This window comes from Hippocampus bargibanti, linkage group LG02 (genome assembly GCF_051943395.1).
Source record: "Hippocampus bargibanti isolate YZ-2025 linkage group LG02, ASM5194339v1, whole genome shotgun sequence".
Lineage (NCBI taxonomy): Eukaryota > Metazoa > Chordata > Actinopteri > Syngnathiformes > Syngnathidae > Hippocampus > Hippocampus bargibanti.
Genome location: NC_142735.1, coordinates 21,759,304 through 21,783,047, shown reverse-complemented (window position 1 = coordinate 21,783,047; position 23,744 = coordinate 21,759,304). Strand labels below are relative to the sequence as shown.

General features: G+C 41.5%; 2 protein-coding genes across 3 annotated transcripts; one reads left to right on the top strand and one right to left on the bottom strand.

Annotated features, from left to right (window-relative positions):
• Positions 1-766: 766 nt before the first annotated feature.
• On the bottom strand, positions 767-10,201 carry trmt44 (tRNA methyltransferase 44 homolog). Its single transcript, XM_088990114.1, has 11 exons — positions 9,848-10,201; positions 9,311-9,428; positions 8,941-9,160; positions 8,663-8,731; positions 6,840-6,947; positions 5,651-5,722; positions 5,427-5,533; positions 5,162-5,345; positions 4,316-4,601; positions 2,836-2,952; positions 767-2,729 (listed from the first exon to the last, which is right to left on the bottom strand). Exons 1-11 carry the CDS (start codon positions 10,158-10,160, stop codon positions 2,500-2,502), a joined length of 1,824 nt encoding a protein of 607 aa, XP_088846240.1. The 5' UTR covers positions 10,161-10,201; the 3' UTR covers positions 767-2,499.
• A 2,739-nt stretch (positions 10,202-12,940) lies between these two features.
• On the top strand, positions 12,941-23,532 carry tnk1 (tyrosine kinase, non-receptor, 1). Of its 2 annotated transcripts, none has more exons than XM_088990111.1 (13): positions 12,941-13,171; positions 14,017-14,234; positions 16,453-16,523; positions 16,608-16,778; positions 17,833-17,985; positions 18,065-18,342; positions 19,011-19,137; positions 19,204-19,445; positions 19,530-19,772; positions 19,851-19,909; positions 20,370-20,782; positions 21,374-21,469; positions 23,221-23,532. In XM_088990111.1, exons 2-13 carry the CDS (start codon positions 14,078-14,080, stop codon positions 23,395-23,397), a joined length of 2,187 nt encoding a protein of 728 aa, XP_088846237.1. In that variant the 5' UTR covers positions 12,941-13,171; positions 14,017-14,077; the 3' UTR covers positions 23,398-23,532. The 2 variants fall into 2 exon arrangements, with proteins under 2 accessions (XP_088846237.1, XP_088846236.1); XM_088990110.1 differs by having other exon boundaries at positions 19,848-19,909.
• Positions 23,533-23,744: the final 212 nt, after the last annotated feature.

Here is a 23,744-nt window from a genome sequence, read left to right as displayed (position 1 = left end):
CTGGACACAAGCCTGTGGTGGGGTCTTTTTCGGTCCCATAACAGCAAAAGTATCGTTGAAGACGATCGACAGGTGCATTCAGATAAAGGGTGTGTGGAAAGGTAGGCCGGCTGGGGCGCTGTTCGGTCGTGTGCTTTGGTGTTCTTCCGCCGAAGATTACTCCGCCAGCCGTGGTGGGGCGGTGCTCCATGTGTATCCCGAAAAGTAGTGCTTATGCCAAGGTTTAATTTTCATAACTTTAACGTTCGTAAACTGAAAATTTCGTAAGGCAAAGTGTTCGTAAACCGAGGCCCCACTGTATAAACCTTAAACATACATTCCATACACAATATAGCGCTGAGGCAACTTACAAACAAATTCAGCTTATGAACGACTGTTCGGAACGTATCTCGTTCGTAATTTAGGTAGCATCTGTATGATTTTTGCTGTGCATATCATTGCAAATATGTCCAAAAATATTAGGCTGACTCATCTACTGTCTTCTGAGACAGTAGGAGACTCAGTCCAAATATAACTAAGATTGCCATCTAGTGATGATTGGTGATATTATAATGACAGATGAACCCTGTGTCATGACTTATTTTTATTTTAATACTACTACTACTACTACGACTACTACTACTATTACTACTAATAATAATACATTTCATTTATACGCGCCTTTCAAAACTCTCAAGGACACTTTACAGTCACAGGATTTTTTTTCTGCGGGTGAGCAGCGGTAGCCATACGCGCCAACGTTCACTCAATTTCCATACATTTAGAATCAGAATCAGAATCATCTTTATTGCCAAGTATGTAGAACACACAAGGAATTTGTTTCCGGTAGAACACGCTGCACTAGTATCGTCGTCAAAAAAACTGTTTTGGCTACTGTTGAAGAGTTCAAAGAGTTAATGGCTTGGGGGAAGAAGCTGTTTAAATGTCTGCTGGATTTGGTGCGCATGGATCGGTAGCGCCTGCCTGAGGGGAGTAGCTGGAAAAGGTGGTGGGCAGGGTGCGGAGGGTCCAGTAGGATTTTCCGCGCCCTTGTTCGGATTCTTGCAGTGTGCAAGTCCTCGAGAGTGGGTAGGGCGGTGCCAATGATTTTTTCCGCCGTCCTAACTGTCCGTTGAAGTCGGATTTTGTCCATTTTTGTGGCGGCCCCGAACCAAACGGTGATGGAAGAACACAGGATGGATTCGATGACATTTACCATATTGATCTTCCGTCCATCCACTTTCTAATCTGCTTATTTAATTTTAAAATGTTTTTTTAAAGAACATGAAAATTTACTATTAAAATAAAAAGAAATATGTAGTGTGGCTTACCCCCAAAAACTGTAATGTTACCAGAAAAAAGTCATTGTTATACCAGAATAAAATTGTTCTTCTTTATGACAAAAATCAAAACGTGAACAGCATTAAGTTGGAGAAGCATTTTTTTTAAGTCATAACTTTGCAGAAAATATATAGTGGTCGTAAGTAATTTGACATCACAAAGCCACAACATTATGCAAACAAATGGCGGACTTGAAGACAAATCAAAACGTATATTTTCTGGAGTCGTCATTTTGTCCTTTCTCAAAAAACAAAACGAAAAAAAAATGCAAAAACTTCTGAGAATGAAAGGGGGATTCCAAATAAGCCTTTAAAGGACAGCAGACACCATTTTTTGTTTCCTAACTGACATCAGAAAAACGTTGATAGCATCTAAAATACCCAAAACACACAGGATAATATATTTAGTCAAATGCAAAACACCAATAAAAATGACTTCAAGTGTCCCAATACTACTTCAAAATGACCTCAGAAAGTTTCAGTTTCAGAAGGTCCCGCCGCTTTGTTCGTGACATCACGCTGGGACGTCTTGCCTTGCTCGAGAAACAAAACAATGGCTTCAGATTCGGAGAAGATGCTTTCTTGTTACTCACCCAGTTATGAATATGATTCAAACAGTTCTGAAGTGGAAAGCATAAATGTTTGCAATCGATTAAAGAAGTCCTTCGTCTCATTTCGAGGCGTCTGGACTCCAATGTAGCGCCCAGAAAATGCACAAGATGGCGCCCAAGCTCCGTTGGAAATGGGCTGATTTGTCTGCTGGGAATTTGTGTCAACTAGTATCAAAGAATAGTCTTGGTGCAACACATAACGATTCACCGTCGCATTATTTATATGTTTTCCTTCTAATTTCGCCATCAACACAAAGTTTTCAGACCACACAAAGTACCCAAAATGCATTGTGTGTCGCTATCTCGGTCAGGGGGCGTTCCAGACGTGACGTCACGTCAGGCATCGTCATCAACTCGAAAGCAAGACTTCCTGAATATTCAGCACGAGTCTTAAAACATAAAATATAGCTATATGCTGTGGAATCTTCGTAAAAGGCGCTCAGTAGAAGTCATTTTACAAATTATGGACACAACTTGTTCGTAGGTGTCGGTTGTCCTTTAAAAGCCAAAGGCAAAACGCTCGATTGTAAGGCAAAAAAAAATCAAACCGTATTTGAATAGCGCATAGCTTAGAGGTGCTTATTTGCCTTGTTCCTCCCCGGTCTGGTAGACGCTCGCAATTCCTCAAGTCCGTGAGCAAAATTGCACTTTTCAGCCGGTAAGGGAGGAGGGTGATGGCGGTCAAACCAGCACGGGCGGGTTTTCAGAGCGCCGGGGGGCAAAGCTGCCTTCCTCTTCCCATGCGTCCTTTGGGGTCTTGATTCTCGCCAGTCGCGGATACGTACTCTTCCACCTTCCACTGAAAGAAAAAACGGACAAATTACGCACAACTTGTGAAAGAACTGTAAGGATAAAATAGAAAAGTGCAACAAAAGTGTGACAAATATGCCGTGTGCTGAGCGTACCTTGAAAAACTTGATGGTTGTTCTTGAGTAGCGTCTGCAGGCCACCGCATTCGTTCTTGAGCTGCTTGAGCGTCTCTTGATTCAACAGCGCCGCCACCTCGCCCACAGACAAACTCCCTGAAAGCAAAAGGCCAGTGAATTAAAGTGGTTGTTTACCAACACAGAGGTTGGTCGTTCAATTACCGGCCATTTGCCACCATGTCATGTTTCGGTTTGCGCTGTCAGGCCGTGCCTGCAGCTGCACAGGTGTTGCTCGTTTTAATCAGTGGCAGGTCATTGTTTGTTTCACCCTGTCTGGTTTGTTTCATCTTGTCATGTTTTACTCATGGTTTTATTGGCTACTTTGGACCTTTTTGTTCTGATGTCTTTATTGAGATTTTGTTCTTGCTGATTTAATACAATTTGTCAAATACACCCAGCTCCTTCCTGCTTTTTGGGGGTCCACCACCACCACCTTGCAAATCGTGAGAGTCCAAGTGTCCTTGAGCAAGTTATTGAAACTCAGGATGCGACATCATCGATTGGATGAAAGAGGTAACAGCGTAAAGTAAACCTCAGTTTTCAAACGTCTCTGTTCTCGACCAATTTGGTTTTGACCAAAAATTCTGTTTTTTGTTATGCCTCGGTTTGCAACCGAAAATCGGTACTTGACCGAACTGAGCGCACCTGAATGCACCACTCGACTCCCTTCTGCTTCCTTATACAGTACGTCACTTCCTTGTGTTGCGTTTCATTGTGAGGCACGCATTATCCTCATGTAGTGTTCCATTGTGAGCAGGCGTGTGTGTATTGTTCAATCATCATTAGATAAAAAAAATAGCAGACATTGATTATAATGGGAAATGTTTCAGTGTTCAACCAGGTTTCTGGAACGGATTATGGTTGAAAACCGAGGTGTGACCGTATGGTACTTTCACTATCCTAGGTAGAAAAGTTGACATTGATACAAAGTTAAAAATGTTTAAATTAGACTATACGAACACATTTTAAACATATTTTCTGTTTCCTTACACATCGTTTTATTTTCTCGGACTTCCTGTCATTATGTCACATTATGTCAGTCTTTACATAGTTTTATTTTCTCAAACTTTCCAAAAAGCTCTCCCAAACAGCCCCTGCCTCTCTTCTCCCTGCCTGCCACACGGGGTAGGCAGTTACATTTTGTGCCGTCCCAAAGATTAAAGAATCTTTTTGATTTTACTTTTGATTCCTGCTTCATTAATAATGACCCGAACAGAAATAAATACTTCATATATTAAAAAAAAAATATGTAAAGGTAGAAAAGTTGACATTTGTACAAAATTAAATACATTCTACATGAGGAAAAATGTATAACCAAGTTGCATTTTCACCTCCAAACCTCAAACTATCAAAAAAAGAGTCGATGCTAAGAGAGAAAAGAAAATCCACACTAGGCTGACAGTTTAAGTGTGTTACGTCTGGTCTTTACATACACGGTTTACCCCCAATGTATGTTTACCTCCTCGCTTCCAATCCCCAGTGGACGGTTGCTCGTCAGACATTCCTAGGAGGGCCTCGGCCACGCGTAGCACAAGGCCGTCCACCAGATCCCGAGAGAGCGCCATGCAGTTACGCACGACTTCTGTTCGCTCGCGAGGGCGGAAACCTGTTTCCCAGCCACCCCCGGGTTTCCCGCAGTGGCTTTCGGACGCGGCGCGGCGGCTTTGGATGAAACTGGCTCGTTGATCCTCCACCCAAGCTTCCTCGGACGCTACATACGTGCGTCTTTTTCCCAGCAAACAAACCTACACGCAAAACAATTAAAACCCATTCAGGACAAAAACGTTTGACTTGATTCTCAGTCCAGGAAAAATTACAAGAGACAAAAAAATATCAATATATGAAATTAACTCATTCGCTGAAAAGTGTGACATGCAGCGCCTTTCCCAAATTTGTTCGGGTTTTGGTTTTTCTTGCATGTGTACCAATAATGCGCTGATCAGACCTATGGCAATGTTTTTTTCCCTTCACAAGAGGGCAGCATTTGCCTTTTGTTCGCACTTTGTTACAGTTTCAGCTGTTGTTAAAGCGCTATATAAATCAATATGTATTGTATTTTGTACAGCTGCCCTCATTTCAAGCTCAGATAACTCCAGACCCATATAACTTGGGAATTAACTTTTTTTCTAATTAAAGAAGAGAGGCTAAGGTTTCGAACGCAGTACTGAATGTTGATGTAGTCCGAAAACTCAATATTCTGTGGGTCCTGCAATTTGAGTGAGAATGACAAAAACCCTCGCACTGGAGTGGACACATTTTTGCACATTGTCTGGCAGTGAATGAGTTAAAATAAAAAACACCATACCCGTTTGGTGGAAGGAATCCTGAGGCAGTCCTGTAGCGTGTGGAAACCGCTGACACGGCTCACTTCGTCAATGAAGTCGATGTATTCCTTGTACTGAGACTTTTGGCTATCCCGCCGCCGGTACTTTCCGAAAAAGTCAAAGAAGCAACAAGGGAGGACGAAGTAGCGACATGTAAACGATGATCTGCAAAAGCACATCGATGTCATCAAACCTTCTTTCTGAAGTCCTATCGCTCCAAAGCAAAGCGGAAAGTCAACGACTCACCTGGCTGCCATGATGGAGATCCATGGCGTCAGCTCGTCCGAGTGGTTCCCGATCAACCAGTCCGTCTGCGGGAACAAGAAGTTCTCGCCGGGGGTGATGGCTGCCTCCTAAAAAACAATAAAAAACAAACTTCTCACTGCCAAATTGAAATCTTTAATGGTTTGGAAACATACTTTTATTTCAGATATGGTCAGTTTTACATGCAATTAATCACATGTGCTCACCTGGAGCACAGTGTCAGGGCCATACATGTCCCAGATCTTTCGCTTACGGACATCAATCCCCTTCCCAGGGTGCTGCAAAAGCAAAAACAAAACTCCAAAAATATGTCCCAATTATAATCGAATAAAGTGTAAATGTTTTCAGGGGTCATGTGATTTGACCAGAAGTAAAAATAAATATTAATTTTACACGGCAAAAAAAAAAAAAAAAAAAAAAAAAAAAAAAAAAAAAAATTACAGGGAAAAAAAGTCCAACATTGACAAGAAAGATACGGAACATTTTTTAACTCATTGCACGAGAATAAAGTCATAACTTGACCAAAAAAAGAAAATAAAGTCATAAAATGACACACACAAAAAAAGAAATGCAAAAAAAAGTCACCACCCCAATTTTTAAGTAAAAAAAATAGTCCTGATTATACAAGGATGAAGTTGTAATTTACTCTGAATAAAAACTGCATTACAAGAAAAAAGGTCAACCCATTTAAACAAATTAGTCATGTTACGCAACAAAAAAAAAATCAATAAGCCAAGAGGAAAGGACAGATTCATATTTTATGAGAAAATGTTACACAAGAAATGTCACAATTAGAGAATGTAACAGTCATTAGAAAAACAAACAAACAAACAGGAATACATTTGTGACATTATATAAAAAAAGGCGAAAAAAATCCATGTTGTAAATGGAATAAACCATCGCAAGTTGTTTTGTGGTAAAATATCACAGAAAAAAAGAAACAATCAATGCAAAAAAAACAATTTTTTAGAACCAGTCAATGACTGAAATTAATAAATGATACAATATAAAAAGTCAGATATGTTGAGGCAAAAAGTATAGAAACTTAAGAATATGGATATTTGGTTTAAAAAGACAAGGAATATGACAATATTATTTAGTTTGTTTTATATATTCATTTTAGTTGCAGTTTATTTAGTTAATTCTATAGTTTTTTTGGGTTGTTTTGACTTCAAAATAGCGCCGCGAGAGTGGCTGCCTTTCCAGCAGCTCCTGTATTTTGTTTTTCTACTTCTTCCTTTCCTTTCTTTTTACTTTCATCACTATGCTGCTATGAAATGTAAATTTCTCCAATGCGAGACTAATAAAGGCTAATCCAATCCAATACATTTTAGGAGACCAGACCTGATTCTCCAGTGCAACAAAAAAGGACAAAGTGTGAAACGTGTCGCTCACCCCTTCATTGGAGAGGATGTGCACCAGGAGTCCGTTACCGCAGCCCAAGTCCACAAAGGACTGGCGGACATCCACGTCGACTTCCGCCCTCTCCTCGGACCAGAGCACCTGTGGCAATGGTATTGAGCATTTGAAAAAATAAATAAATAAACTAAATAAAAAATAAACCAATAAACCAATAATAATAGGACACCCCCATTTCCCTCGTCCCTCCACCATTACCAGAAACTACCGTATTTCCGCCCTCTGCCCTACAGATCCACGAACTGGACGTGAGACGGCTCTTCAAGCAGCAGAAGATCAAGAAAGCTGCGGGACCTGACAGAGTGTCCCCCTCCTGCCTGAAAGTCTGCGCTGACCAGCTGGCTCTGGTCTTCACACGAATCTTCAACAGACCCCTGGAGCAGTGTGAAGTCCCATCCTGCTTCAAACAGTCTACTATCGTCCCAGTTCCAAAGAAACCAGCACCCTCGGGATTGAACGACTATGGACCTGTTGGTCTGACGTCTGTGGTCATGAAGTCCTTTGAACGCCTCGTGCTGAACCACCTGAAGAACATCACCGGACCTCTGCTAGATCCTCTTCAGTTTGCCTACCGGGCAAACAGGTCTGTGGAGGATGCAGTCAACATCGGACTGCACCACATCCTCGACCACCTTGACAACCCAGGAACCTACGCAAGGATCCTGCTTGTGGACTACAGCTCTGCGTTCAATACCATCATCCCAGAACTCCTCATCCCCAAACTTCTCCAGCTTGGTGTGTCTCCTACGATCTGCCAGTGGACCCTCAGCTTCCTAACAGGACGGACACAACAGGTCAGACTGGGAAATATATCATCCTCAACACGAACCACGAGCACTGGAGCCCCGCAAGGATGCGTCCTCTCTCCATTGCTCTTCTGTCTCTACACGAACGACTGCACCTCAACGCACCCAGCTGTCAAATTCATAAAGTTCGCAGACGACACCACGGTCATCGGTCTCATCGAAGATGGCGACGAGTCTGCTTACCGACAACAAGTGGAGCACCTGGAGCTCTGGTGCAGCCATCACAACCTGGAGCTGAACATGCTCAAGACAGTTGAGATGATCGTGGACTTCAGGAAACATCCATCACCACAGCTACCCCTCACACTATCCAACTGCTTTGTGTCAACCGTTGAGACCTTCAAGTTCCTGGGAATCACAGTCTCCCAGGACATGAAGTGGAAGGTCAACACCAACTCTGTCTTGAGAAAGGCCCAACAGAGAATGTACTTCCTGAGGCTGCTAAAGAAGCATGGCCTGCCACAGGAGGTGCTGCAACATTTCTACACGGCTGTCATCGCATCCATCCTGTGTTCTTCCATCACCGTTTGGTTCGGGGACGCCACAAAAATGGACAAAATCCGACTTCAACGGACAGTTAGGACCGTCCTACCCACTCTCGAGGACTTGCACACTGCAAGAATCCAAACTAGGGCTCGGAAAATCTTACCGGACCCTCCGCACACTGCCCACCACCTTTTCCAGCTACTCCCCTTAGGTAGGCGCTACCGATCCATGCGCACCAAATCCAGCAGACATTTAAACAGCTTCTTCCCCTAAGCCATTAACTCTGAACTCTTTCAACAGTAGTCCAAATGGAACTGTATAGTACCACTTAGTTAGCAATTTTTTGATGATGATACTAGTGCAGCGTCTTCTACCGGAAACAAATACCTTGTGTGTTCTACATACTTGGCAATAAAGATGATTCTGATTCTGATAATAATAACAATAAATATTAAATAATAAATAATGGTATAAGTCCGATAAATGGAAATAAATGGACGCACCCACCAGCAGATACGTAGCAATGGCAACATCTTCATAAACAAATTTCTCCGGATCCGTCACCTCTGGCCAAACCTAAAGATGCCAAACCACCAAAAAAAAGGAAAACAAGATCTTTTATTTTTCAGATCATTACAATATTCTTAAAATATAACTACTGTACTTGATTCTCATATTGTCTTTTTTAACACATTCAAGGACAATGATCATTACATTGGACAGATTATTAAATTATCAAGTTACAGGTTATCATTAATAACACATGAAAGGGTTAAACTCTTCACCTTGACCATGGCCTTGTACTTGTTCTTGAGCCTTTGGTACGTCAAGCTGTATTTCTCCACGGGAAGCAGCGACAAGGTATTTGGAAAATGGCTGCTCTTGCATTCGATGGCCCAGCCCATCAGTTTGGGCAGCAGGTACTCTGCTAGCCAGGTCATCTTGGGGTAGGCCACGCCATCAGAGTACCACGTCTCCACCGTCCGCACGTGCAGCTCCAACACCCTAACAGCAACATCTTCAGAAACTTTTGTGGGGGTGGCCCTTATTTGTCTTTTAAAAGTCATTTAATGTGCAAAGACCTTGATTCTGACTCTTATTAATGGGCGTATAAATGCCTCTGCAGTTGAATGTGGTGAAAACATGGCCACTAACCATTGGCCGGAGTCAACTAGGCATAGCTTGATACTGTAAACATTGTCCTTCTTCACAGATATCTGCCTCGCGTCGAACTCCTCGAAGGGAACAAACGTCACCTGCTGCCTGTCCAAGTCTACGATACAGACAAGATGAGACCAGAAAGTTAACAAGATATCAACAAGATGGCAAGAAAGGCAACAACTGGTCGACAATACAGGAAAACTATAAAACACGAAGAAGACACAAGGACAACAAGAAGACATCTCAACAAGAAGACAAGGATACGAGAAGCCAATAACAGATGGCAACAAAAAGTCAATTGGAAATCGAGAAGTCAGAATATCAGAAAACAAAAAAAATCAACACAAACACCTCAAGAAGTTAACAAAAGGTGACAACAACAAGACAAGAAGTCAACAAGACGAGACGTCCACAAATGAGGTCAACAGAACTATAACAACTAAAAAACGATATAACAAAAATCACGGCAAAGCAAGGCAGCGACAAGACCTCAAGAAGTCGTTTAGCTTTGTCTCCGACTCCATATTTTACCTTTAACAACGACCTCTTTATGTTTGTCTGCCCCATATATGTCGACTTTGGGGATAAACGTCCTGACATGAGAGGCGAGAGATGTTCGGTGAGTGCCATGGTTGCCGCTGCCACCGAGCCAAGCCACAACATCCAGCGGTAGTAATCGCAGCGCTTCTTCTTCATCGCCCTCTACCACATTGGTCTCCTGGACGCCGCACAGGCGCTTGTTGACGACGTGAGGTTTTTTTATCCACACGTCCATGGCTGACCAAAAGCCATCAGGGAGGTTTTCGCAATCTGGCGGAAATCTGATTTCGAATTGTTTGACCATGGTTGAGAACTTGACAGTGTGCGACGCTATTCTGGACACACGCGTTTTCGAGCAGCGAGACTAGTTGCAGATGTTTTTAAACAATACCTCTGCTTCTTTAGTTGATGAAAAACGGCTTGGCGTACTGATTGAATCGGTATATCATACATAGTGCTAAAAATAAATGAAATTGAAAACAAAATCTCAAACGGACAAAATTGTTGTTTTTGTTGCAGAATTGCTGTCCTATATTTATGACGTCATACATTGTAGGACCTGAAGAGGGCGGGGGTTATCCGCCGGAACATGTGCTGAAATTGTCCCACTGTGACCACGAGAGAGCGCTCCAGCAACGTGGAGAAAATATTGTCAAGTCCTTTTCGATTATTTAAATGCACAGTTTTACCGTGTTACGAGTACTGTCTGAGTTTCCCAACTTATCAATAAACGGGGAAAAAAATAATAATAATGTAACGTCAGGTGCTTGTGAGTAAGCATGTCGGGGGAGCATGACGTCACGGAGTGAAGAGAGGACCCGAACGAGTAGTCCACGAGAGAGCCTGAGCGCATGACTGCGTGTGAGTTGTGGCGTAACGACTCCGGTATGAATGTTAACTGCAACGTTTGCTTAATAAAAGCCTGACCAGCTGTGCCAACGACTGTGCGCATCCTTTATCACGCCGAGGGACATTACAATAATAATAAGAATAACAGTAAGAATAAGAATAATAGTTGTAGTAGTAGTATTGATAACACGATTATTTTTTATTAATTTGGAAATATATTAAATGAATCATCATCGTCGCGGTACGATGACGTACACAAGGTAAAAATACTCCATTTCACTAGAGGGTGAAACGAGTCATATTTGTTGTGAAATACTCATTACATTTTGTGATAAACGTTTACCAAATTGTTGTTCTTTCGTAAACTTTATATTAACTGTAATCGCCCGTTTAAGAAAAAAGGATTCTCCACCCAGTCGTCTGGCAAAGAATTGTATAATGGTTACTATTTATCATACAATACTTCATTTATAATACAACACTTAATAGTAAATTCCCCACAAAAGCAGTCACGCACTTGTAATACGAGACTTTTTTGTCTTATTTCCTCCACACTGGGAGTGACAAGGAAAACCAAAGTTCATGTGAGCCCCAGAAATCGCTTATCTCATCCTGAAAAATAGCTGAGTTGCTCAAAAATTCTGTTGGACAAGACTAAAATTATTTTCACCCCAGGGGCGACAGGGCACCGCCCCTATTGTAAATGTTTTTTATTGCCCCCGTTTCCACTGTAAAAACAAACTACGTCATTCAGCCTGGCGAGGAGGAGCGACTGTGACAGGAGGTGTAAAGTTCAGGAAAATCTAGGTTACAGACACGTCAGAGTGTAAAAAAAATCCTGTTGAACCTGCTCGACAGTAGCCGCTAGGAGTTGGGAGGAACACTTGAGAACCACATACAGTACAGTAGTGTATTTCACCAGGAAAACACCTTTCAAAAGCTGAGGGATATTCATGTAATACCATAACACTTGTGTTTAGGTAAAAACGTGTATCCATAAATACTTAAAAGTCAACCGACACCTCCCGACAAATTGTGTCCAGAATTTGTAAAATCACTTCACATGACTTCTACTGAGCGTATTTTACAAAGATTCCACAGCATATAGCTATATTTTACGTTTTAAAACTCGCGCTGAATATTCAGGAAGTCTTGTTTTCGAGTTGGTGACAATTTACAGAGAAAGCGACACACAATGCATTTTGGGTACTTTGTTTGGTCTGAAAACATCGTGTTGATCCGTGTTGATGGCGAAATTAGAAGGAAATCACATAAATAACGCAATGGTAAATCGTTGTGTGTTGCACCAAGACTACTGTTGGATACTAGTTGAGACAAATTCCCAGCAGACAAATCAGCCCATTTCCAACGGAGCTTGTGCGCCATATTGCACATTTTCTGGGAGCTACATTGGAGTCCAGACGCCTCAAAATGATACGGAAGGACTTCTTTAATCGATTGCAAACATTTATGCTTTCCTCTTCAGAACTATCTGAATCATATTCATAACTGGATAAGTAACAAGAAAGCATCTTGTTAGAAAGCATTTTAACGATATGGCAATTACACGATATGGCAATTAATTACAAGGTGTTTAGTTTATCTTGATGAGACATGCTACAGTAATGGTAGAAGTAATCAGACATCATGAAATAAGACTAATCCAACGGTAGCCAAAAAGGGGGCTAGATGGAAAATTTGAAATTATTTATTTTTCGACTTCATTTCATTATTTTTATTTTAAGATGGTTATGAGCACTAATGTGTTTGGTTTTTTTATTTATTTGTTTGTTATACCTACCAAATGAACATGGTTCTCATCCTGCTTTTTGATTGTTTCTTCATCTTCTATTATTATTATTATTATTATTATTATTATTATTATTATTATTATTATTATTATTATTATTATTATTATTATTATTGAATAGTTTTGGGGGGTTATAATAACAAATATAGTGTAGTAGAAAATATAGAGTAGTAGAAAATTGTACTCTACACTGTCATTCAACATATTTGGCTATTTTGAGTGATTCTGGCCTATTATTATTATTAACGTTATTATAGATTTTATTGTTGTTGTTGTTATTATAGTTTTTATTATTATCATTGTTGTTGTTATTATTATTTATGTGGTCCGTTTCGTTTGCGTGTCGATTCAAGTGAGTCATGACCGGAAAAAGACATGCCTGGTCCCGGAAATGAAAAAAAAAATACGTACAGGTAAGTTCTCTACTCTAAGTCGCTTGTAGTTCATTCGCCCCAAAGTGCAACCGAACGAGCTCCAAGTCAAGTTTAGCCAAGGTCTTTTTCCTCTCTGACCGAAAGGAAACCCCACATTCGTTGGACCGTGACAAAATTTCGAGGACTTTCCAAAGATTTGTGAAGTGGAGCCGGGAAACATGACTGGCGTCAAGGTGTGTGTGGAGGGTGACAACGAGCTGTGAGCAATAGTCGTCCCTTACAGTAAGTATCATCCAAAAAGCACACAAAACACGTTTGATTTATATTTGGTTCATTTTTTTAACGAATTGAAGCACGTAATAACACCCGATTACATTACTAAGCACAGGTCTTTATGAGCTTCTATATATCATACAACAAAGTTTTAGGATCAATAATAGTTTATACGTGTTAATCCAACGTCTGAGAATTTACAGGCTTGTCAGGAGTCCTGCGATATTTTGTGCAGTGATTCGCCAATTCAAATATGTTATTAAATTCAAAAGAATTAAATGAAAACTAATAATTAAAACGTGTAGCGGTGAATATTTTATTGTACACATTTGTACTTCTTTCATTTACACCTCGTCCATTTCTGTTCAACCGTTCCAGTCCTAGTAATAATTATTAAATGTTCAAAATGTGAGTGGCTACTCTTGTTTATCATTGCGTATGTGCCTCTGCGATAGGCTGGTGACCAGTCCTGGGTACCCCTGCCCAAAGTTAGGATGGATGGCTAAAGGCTAATACATATATCAATGTGTTGACATTATGGACTGTGCTCCCACGGCATCGGGAATGTTTTCGGTAGCCAAGCCGGTTAAAGATTCATCACTGTGCACATAAACGTTAGCATCACAAGCACCAGCTCTTTTTCCCCTACTCCTCCATGTTTACAGCTAGGGATTGTGAAAGGCCAACCAAGCAGCTTTAGAATCAGAATCAGCCTAGCTTTATTACCACTGCATCACAGGTTGCAACAAAATACTACGAACACAATTCATTAGAGACATCGAAAAACAATGACCAGCTGGGGGAGGTATAGCATTCGCTGGGTCACTTTTTACAAATCTCTTTGAAACTTTCAGAATCCCTTCGCCATTGTCGGCTGGCTGTCCGGTTAAGAGTCCAAGCTCCCGCCGCCCGCCGATGGAGCAGGACACGCAATGGTTGTATCAACTATTGGCCGACGTGCAGCTGGAGAAGTTCTACCTGCGCGTCCGTGACGGCCTAAATATCACTCGCATTGAGCACTTTTCCTATGTCAAGGAGGCTGACTTGGAGCAAATCGGTATCAGCAAACCCGGTGAGTCTCATATTGGTACATTTTTCTTCTTACCTGTCCCATCCATTTCATTTGCCTCCATCAAATATTTCGATGCTCAAGCAAAAAAAAAATATATATATATGTGGTTAGCAAAATGAATGGCACATTTTTTCAAGGACTGAACGTCCTGGGGTATTGATATTTTGTCCCATCCCTTGGATCATATGATACAGTATCAACCTTAGAATTAAAACCTGAGAGCTTACACAGACGTAAAACCAAGGTTGCTTTACCTCGGGCAGGTTGATGGATTAATATGACTATTGTTTCACTTGAATCATCCGTCCATCAATTTTCCAGACCGCTTCATCCTCAGTAGGGTAACGGGGGCTGCTAGAGTCTATCCTAGCCGTTTTCGGGTACTAGGCGGGGGACACTCAATTGGTTACCAGCCAATCGCAGTGCACACAAAAACAAACAACAGTCACTCTCACACCTAGAGACAATTTGGAGTCTTCAATCAGCCTGCCATGCATGTTTTCGGAATGTGTGAGGAAAGTGGAGGACTCGAAGAAAACCCACACAGGCTCAGGGAGAACATGCAAACTCCACACAGGGATGCTGTAGCGGGACTCAAACTAATGACCTGTGCGCACCTGAATCTCACTTGAATCAAAGCATTAATAACCAGTAAGAATTTGTAACTTGTATTCTCATCCAATATAATATTTTTGAATAATTTTGTAGTATAATGAATCCACTAATTTTAGTAAAAAGTACTTGCTTCCATTCCAAATGGTGGACCAAAGAGCTTTATGAGAATAAAATGTCCACTAGGAAATTGAGTATACAGTTTTTAGTAGGACAGTCTTTAAAAAAACAAGTATTACAGTATTTGTACTTATTTCTGCACATGGTTAATGACATCCTAAACAATATTTTGAAAATGAGAAAAAAAACAAGTCAGTAATAGATATATTGATTGATTTCCCAAATATGACGACTGTATTTATTTTTTAAGATAAATAAATAACATGGCTTAAATAACTGCACCAAGAAAGCTATGAGACAAATAAAATATGTATTATTTTAAAGTTAATAATTCATTCAATAATTCAATAATACGCTCATAGCGCCGCTCGTTTCTACTGACTGCTGTCAGGCTTCTTAAGTCATTCACTGCCATCACCGAATGTATTTGGGAATTGAAAATATGACGTAGAGCGCCATTCCCGAATTTGTTCGGGTTTTGGTTTTTCACGTTTGGGTGCCTGTAAAGTACTGGCCAGACCTCTGGCAATGTTTTTCCCTTCCACAATGGTGTTTCCTTTTTTTCCATGTTAGCGCTTTGTTCCAGTTTCAGCACTTGTTAAAGCGCTATATAAACCAATATGTATATGTAATTGTATTGCATTTTGGACAGCCGCCCTCATTTCAAGCTCATATAACTCCAGACCCATACAATTTAGGAATTAACTCTTGTTTCTGATGAAAGAAGAGAGTCTAAGGTTTCTAATGCTGTATCGAATGTTGATGTAGTCCTATAACTCAATATTCTGTGGGTCCTGGAATTCAAGTGACAATGACAAAAATTCTAGCACTGGAATAGACACATTTTCACCTCCTCTGGCAGTCAATGAGTTAATAAACACAGACGGAAAAAAACTGCACTCATCCATTGTAAATAATTGTTTTGTTTATTATTTTTCTTTATGTTCACTATTATGTTTGACTATTTGTTGCAGCTGTTGTGGAAGTGCTATATAGTGTAAATTAGGATGTCTTGTATTCAAAATGTTTCAGTCTTTTTTGAACCGCTCAAGTATTTTTTTTTTCAAAATCATGATTGCAAAACAAAATACTTGTATCATATTCAAATCGTATAAAGTGTGACGTTTTGAAATCTTACACAAATATAAAGCTGGAAAAACAAAGGGCTTAACATTGACCCCGGAGTTAGGCTACGGGTCACACTTTGAAGCTGTGAGTCGGCTCCACTTGTACGTATGTATTTTGGTCTGCTCTCCGAAAAAAAAACTACTGATTCAAGAGAAGGCCACACCCCTAACTCCATATTTACAGGATAGCTCCTGTTTTGTTTTTGTTTCAAAACTATGGTCAGATCGATCGACACCCCAATATGATCAACAGGGGGCCAAAATTTTAGAATACCCTGAATATACTTTGCTTTCATTTCCATCGGATAGTAGCAATTTTTGATGTAAATAAACCATTTGTGTCTTTTTTAAAACCAAAGCACAAAGAAGATTATGGGATGCATTAAAACGCCATAAGACGTCCCGAAACTGGCGCTCGTGGGTGCCCAAGGTATGACCACTTTGAAAGAAAAACGCAACTCCAGTCGCATCAGTTAAGTGCACCCAATCCATTGTGACGTCTCTCCGCACGCAGGGGCCGAGCGGCCGTGGACCCGGTGGCGGCGGCGAGTATAACCCGGAGAGTGGTAGCAGGGCACTCCCCAGCCTCATCCAGGACAGCGAGCTGGTTCTTGGGGACAAGCTGGGGTCCGGCTCCTTCGGGGTAGTCAAGAAGGGCGAGTGGCACACGCCCACTGGAAGAGTTGTAAGACACACAAATGCAAACATGGAGACGAGGCCAGAGAAACATTCAGTTCATCACGTATTTGATGAGAATTTAGTTTTTTGGGGGCCTTTTTGATTGAAGATAAATAAAATAATCATAGAAAGTGTGTCTATTATGAAACACAGAATAAAAAATAAACATGCTTTTAAAAAATAAAATCTTAATCCGAGGAGATGATAACCAAAGTAAAATAAATGGCATGAAAACACTGGCAGAATGATAAAATAGAATTATAATTAGACTCAATTAAATCAGTAAGAACAAAACAAAGAAGAAATCATTATGAAACAAAGCAAGATTAAATATAAAATGCGCTGTAAAAATACAGCGATGCATTACATCATTTGTAAAAAGAAAATAAGCATTTAAGATAAACAGTGAAAGTGTGAGAAAATACAATTAAATACATTAAAATAGTCAATAAATCAATACGTACATTTAAAATTGGATCAACAATAAGGAACATTCAAGAAAATCACAATGTATTTTTGTAAATGACCAAATCAAACATGCATAAAAAGAGATTTTTTTCCATTTATTTACTTGTTTGTTTATTTATTTATCTATGTATGTATTTATGCATCTATTTGTTTATTTATTGCTATTTTTTATTTGTTGTTATTTACATAGGGTTTTTATTTATTTCTTTATTTATTTATCTATCTGTCTTTCTATTTACTTATTTATCTATTCATTTCTTTATTTGTTTATCTGTTTATTCATGTATTTATTGTTCTTTGCTTATTTATTTGTTGTTGTTTATACTGTTGTTATTTATATCTTGTTATTTTTATGTTACCAGGATGTATTTCTTCATTTGTCTATCTATTTCTCTATTTATTCATTCATTTATTTGTTTGTTTGTTTATCTATTTATTGATCTACTTATTTTTTATGTATTTCTGTATTGTTATTTGTTGTTATTTATTTATGTATCTATGTATTTATCTACCTATCTATTTATTTATGTATCTATTTATTCATTGATTTATGTATTTTATTAGCTTGTTTATAAATGCCTGTTGTGTTCCAGTTCCCCGTTGCAGTAAAATCGCTGCGGAGCAGCATGTCCCGTCAGGCAGAAACCCTGACCGATTTTTTGCAAGAAGTCACCAGCATGCAGTCACTGGACCACCCGCATATCATCCGACTTTACGGCGTGGTGCTCACGCAGCCCCTCAAAATGGTAAGCGGAATCCCCCCCCCCCACCCCTTGGCCCCCTTCCCATCTCCGTTTGCTCATGAGCCCGCCGCGTCCATTTCAGGTGACCGAATTGGCCCCGTTGGGCTCGCTGTACGACACGTTACGCTCGCGGCAGTACGAGTACCCGTTGGCCCGCTTATGGCTTTTCGCCTGCCAAATCGCGGGCGGCATGGACTACCTGGAAACGCGCCGCTTCATTCACAGGGACCTGGCGGCCCGCAACGTCCTGCTGGCCTCCAAGGAGATGGTGAAAATCTGCGATTTCGGCCTCATGAGGGGCCTGAGCCACGACGCCGACCACTACATCATGTCGGCACATCGGCGCATCCCCTTCGCGTGGTGAGAGCTGGCGTGGATGTGAACCCTATTTAGCTCGTGCGATCTTTGCCTTGGTTGGATTGGATTGGATTGGATTGGATTGGATTGGATTGGATTGGATTGGCCTTTAAGAGTCTCGCAGTGGAGAAATTTACATTTCACAGCAGCAAATTTATAGAAGGAAGAGGAAAGGAAGGGAAGACGTACAGAAACAAAATCTAGGAACTGCTGTAAAGACAGCCACTCTCCCGGCGCCATCTTGAAGTCAAAACAACAACAAAAAAACTAAATAACAAATAATGTGATACAACACAAAAGATACAGAAAGTCATTGAATTTAAGGCACTTTCTGCACCCTCTTTGTTGTATGAAACAGTTTTACATGAAAGAGGAGAGGATCCAAGCCTCCTTTTCACCAGTGGATCAGGGACCTCATGGTGAAATGTGCACGTCTGCGCCAAGCTAAATGTTGAAAGCAAACACGAAGCTGCAGCATCCATTGACGAAAAGAAATTGTCTCACATCTCTCATGTCAATCCGCTTCAATTCCAACCCGCGACTGTTCCACGTCCGCATTGGCTCTCTCCGTTGACGCTCCTTTCTTCTCATTGCGGGCTCGTTTCACCATGTATATATTTGTACCTTTTTGAGATTTTGCACCCCGTCATTCCTATTTTTGGCGCCGCCAGGTGTGCTCCCGAGAGTCTCCGCGTGGGCTCATTCTCACATGCGTCCGACGTGTGGATGTACGGCGTCACCCTGTGGGAGATGTTCACGTACTGCGAGGAGCCGTGGTTTGGTCTATCGGGGAGGCAGGTAAGTGGGCGATTTGGGGGATGGGCACTTTACAGGAAGGGCCGCTTAGCGTCGTGCAAATTTTAGATCCTTTGGCGCGTGGAGCGAGAGGGCGAGCGGCTGGAGAAGCCCCTGGACTCCCCCCAGGAGATGTACGCCGTCATGAGGAAGTGCTGGGCGTGCGAGCCGACCGAGCGGCCCGATTTCGCGCGGCTCATTGCCATGGTAACCGACGCCAAGCCCATGGAGGTCCAGGCCGGACGGGAATTCTCCGAAGCCAGGAAACTGGCACTGGCGCCCGGCGATCTCGTGACCGTCATCGAACACGGGTAACATGTAATAAACGGCCATTAGCATGAGAGTTATCCGTGATGGCAAGGGAGAAAAAGTGATTGAGCTGATCCATTGTGTAGCTTGGAACACACCGAATGGCGTGGCCAGAACCAGAGGACGCTCAGCGTGGGCTGGTTCCCTCCTTGTGTCATCATGCCGCCTATTCCGCCATCGGTCCCTCCGGTTCCATCCGCCGTCGCCATCTCAGCGCCCAACCCCGTCTCCAATTTCATCTCTGGTCCGGTGAAGGGCAGCCTGTACCACGCGGCACATGGAGACGTCCATATGGATCGTAGTTGGGGGTCGCCCGACACTCCCACAGAGTCAGTCGCCTTGACGCCATCGGGCATCGTCTTTATTTGCTCAACTTTTGATTTATTTTCTCTTGTGATGGGCAGAAGCAGCGGCAGCTGGAGACAAGCCAGAGAGAAGGAGGGCTCCAATCTGCTTAAAATGTCAGGTGCTGTATTTCCTCAAATCCTGCTCTCCCATCCAATAAATCGATCCATGTATCCTCCACATCATTAACTCATTCACTGGAATTGAAAAACATGATGTGGAGCGCCATTCCCAAATGTATCCGGGTTTTGACTTTTGCAGATAAAGCGCTGGTCAGACCTCTTGCAATGATTTTTGTATAGCCGCCCCCATTTTAAGCTCAGATAACTCCAGACACATATAACTTGGGAATTGTTTTTTTCTGATGAAAGATGAGAGTCTAAGATTTCTTACGCTGCATTGAAGGTTTATGTAGTCCTCAAACTCAATATTCTGTGGGTCCTGCAATTTGAGTGAAAATGACACATTTTTGCACATCGTCTGCCAGTGAATGAGTTAACGTAGTCATAAATAATATATCGCAATTGCATAGATGTCATCTTTTTAGGTGTTCAGCATGTCCCTCTGGGTCCCGTCCGCAGGTATTTCTCGAAGCCTGGAGTCGGTGTTGAGCGGCCGGCAGTCCCGGCCGCCCCCGCCGGCCACCGCAGGCAGGCCAGCGGCTCCGGCAATGGCGGCGCGCAGCGTGGTGATGCAACAGGATCACCGACGTTTTAGTGAGGCCAGTGTTTTGCCGCCTCCCCGCCCGCCGCCGCCCAACTATAAGCGTGCAAATTGGAAGCCGCAGAGGAGGCCAACCGTGCACCCGATCCCCGGGTCCCCCTGGCCGCCACCGCCGCCACCTCCACCGGCGGGCGGCGCCAACCTGGCCAAAATGTCCCAGTTGGCACGTTCCACGCCTCAGCTGGATGAGCACGTGGACGGAAAAGAGCGGCTCCGCGAAAGGGAAAAGTCATCTCCTGTGCACTATGCCCGAGACGCGCTCATCTCACAGGTAGCTGATCCCCCATTCATTCATTCATTCATTCATTCATTCATTCATTCATAGATGGATGGATTTATTTATTTAGATCTTTATTTATTTAGACATTGTCACGATTTGCAAGGTGATGGTGGTGGACCCCCAAAACGCAGGCATGAAATAAAGTCAGCTGGAACAAAATCTCAAACAACAAAGTCAACAGAACACAAAGGTCCAAAGTTGCAAACAAAACCTTGAGTAACACATGACAAGACGAAAACAAACCTGACAGGGTGAAACAAACAATAACCCGATACTGAATGGTCGTGCCAGGAGTCCTTTCAACTGCCACTGATTTAAATGACCAACAGCTGTGCTGCTGCAGGCGGGGACTGAGACTGACACCCATTGGTCACAAACCGAAATGTGACAGACATTTATCTAGACATGTATTAATTGATTAATGTATTTTAGTTTTTGGTTTATTTCTCTATCCATTTATTTGTTTGTTTATTTGAATCTATTCAACACTTTTTTCCTCATGAGATCACTTTTTTTAATCATCTGGTAGAATTAAAACAGAGTGCTTCCTGGAATCTTTTCGTTGAATTGTGTTGTGTTCAGGTGATGGAGGCTGTGCACGGGGTCACCATCGAGGAGGCGCAGGGCGCACTGCAGCGCAATGAATGGAACCCGCTACGGGCTGAGCAGCAACTCAAGGCAAAAATACATCTTTATTTTACTTCGCTCTATTCTCAGAACACCCCCCCCCCCCTCAATAAATAAGTACATAAATGGAAGGAAGGAAGGGGGAGAGAAATAAACAGAGATAAATAAATAAAATACATAAATAAAAAAATACATAAATGAAGAGGCAAATAAAATTACATAAATAAATAAATAGACAAATTGATAGATGGATGGATAGGGAGAGATGGATAGATAGATAAACAATTATGACTAGATAGATATGAAAAGACAGCTAGCAACCTTGAAGGATACAATTTTATTCCATCCAAACATTGGAACTATTTCCATGGGAAAAAAAGATTACAAATGATTTTTTTTTTCTGGTAATGATTTTTAGGGAGGTTGATTGAAAAAAAAAAATCAAAATATAACTTATAGTCTATAGATAACTTATTGTCTTTCTGCTTTTTTCTTATGAAATTCTCATGATTGTCATCATGACTCTATGTGTCTTTGTGTTGTCATATTGTCTTTGTTTTGTCATATTATTTGTTATTTGGTTTTTTTGTTCTTTTGAATTCGCGAGAGTGGCTGCCTTTCCAGCAGCTCCTGTATTTTATTTTTCTACTTTCACTTTACTACTTTTACATCACTTTGCTGCTGTGAAATGTAAATTTCTCCACTGCGAGACTAATAAAGGCCAATCCAATCCAATCTAACACCCCCCTCCCACCCCCACCTAAAACTAAAGCCTCTTCACCAAATATCTCTGATTATGAGATTCCAATTTTTTTCCCCTCCTAATAACTCCATTTCAATATCCCCCCCTCCACTTAAAGGACCACCGACGTCTCCGGACAAGTTGTGTCCATAATTTGTAAAATGGCTTCAAATGACTTCTACTGAGCGTATTTTACAAAGATTCCACCGCATATAGCTATAGTTTACGTTTTAAGACTTGCGCTGAATATTCAGGAAGTCTTGTTTTTGACTTGGTGATGAGTCCGTACGTGACGTCACTAAAGGACCGCCCTTTACTGTAAAAAAGACGCAATGTAGCGGTCCTTCCATCACGTCAATGTATTTTAATGAACCTGTTTGGTCTGGGGACCTCGTGTTGCACCCAAAAGCCACCAGAAGGCCAGAAGAGGGCGTCCAAGTGCCATAGAAGGAATTTATCAGCCTGTGGAAACAGAGGCGGCCACAGGTGGTCGCCATTTTGTGCCTCTTTCGATGAGACACTTCCCCTCAATGTTGCCTCAAAATGGCAAAAATAAATTATTTAATCGATCATGAAAACATGTATGCTTTCCTCTTCAGAACCATTTGAATCATATTCATAACTGGATTTGTAACAAGAAAGCATATTCTCCAAATCTGAAGCCATTGTTTTGATTCTCCAGCAATGCAAGGCGTCTTGGCGTGATGTCACAAACTGGGGGCGGGACTTTCTGAAAATGCCCAATTCGCAGCTCAATTTTTTGCAGATTTTGGACACTTTAAGTTTTATTGGTGTTTTGCATTTGAATAAAAATATCATACTGCGTGTTTTGGGTATTTTAGATGCTATAAAACGTTTTTCTGGTGTCAGTTAAAAAACAAAAAAAGTGACGTCGGTTGTCCTTTAAGGAAATGTTTATACTTTTGTAAAAGTACAACTCATCTCACCTTGTTCTAGTTTGTTTTCCAAAAGGTCAACATTTGCTCAAAATAAAAGCCAAGTCAAAGTCTTTGCCAGGGTTCACCGTAACCCTAACCAGAATGTTGCACCTTGTCCACAGCTGGAGCAACTCTACTCATTGAGTCTGTGCTCACGAGAGGACTGCTTGCGGATACTGTCCAGGTATCAGTGGAACTTGCAGCTCGCCAGCCGCTACCTCATCCGTTGGTCGCGCGATGACCGATCGGCTTCGAGCGAGAGGGAACGTGCGCAGATGAGCGGCGAAAGACGGGTGTAAAACTGCATTGTCACTTTTCAAAAGACACTCACTGTTTCTTAGACTTTTTTTTACATCCACACATGTATTACTATTGATGGGACACTTTTCATATTTCCCTGTGTATTTTGTTATGAATAAATTTGTTGTACATTATTCTCATGAGATTTATGACCTTTTTTTACTCACAAATAAATAATTCGGAGTTTACAAATTTGTTGGTACGGTGATCACTTTGTTGGAAGATATTTTTCATGCATGTCAATATCGCAGATTTGATTAAAAGATTGGATATTCCTCTTTTTTAAATTGGTCCTCCATTTTTTCATTGTTACAGAATTTATTAGAAGCGAAAGAACGCATCTCAA

Excerpts from the sequence above, each read along its gene's own strand:
- tnk1 (XM_088990110.1), top strand. The coding sequence starts at position 14,078 with ATGGAGCAGGACACGCAATGGTTGTATCAACTATTGGCCGACGTGCAG. Across the intron at positions 17,986-18,064 it reads TCACGCAGCCCCTCAAAATG|GTGACCGAATTGGCCCCGTT; the intron begins GTAAGCGGAATC and ends CGTCCATTTCAG. Across the intron at positions 19,446-19,529 it reads GTGACCGTCATCGAACACGG|CTTGGAACACACCGAATGGC; the intron begins GTAACATGTAAT and ends TCCATTGTGTAG.
- trmt44 (XM_088990114.1), bottom strand. The coding sequence starts at position 10,160 with ATGGTCAAACAATTCGAAATCAGATTTCCGCCAGATTGCGAAAACCTC. Across the intron at positions 5,346-5,426 it reads ATCTCCATCATGGCAGCCAG|ATCATCGTTTACATGTCGCT; the intron begins GTGAGTCGTTGA and ends GTGCTTTTGCAG. Across the intron at positions 2,730-2,835 it reads CAACCATCAAGTTTTTCAAG|TGGAAGGTGGAAGAGTACGT; the intron begins GTACGCTCAGCA and ends TTTTTCTTTCAG.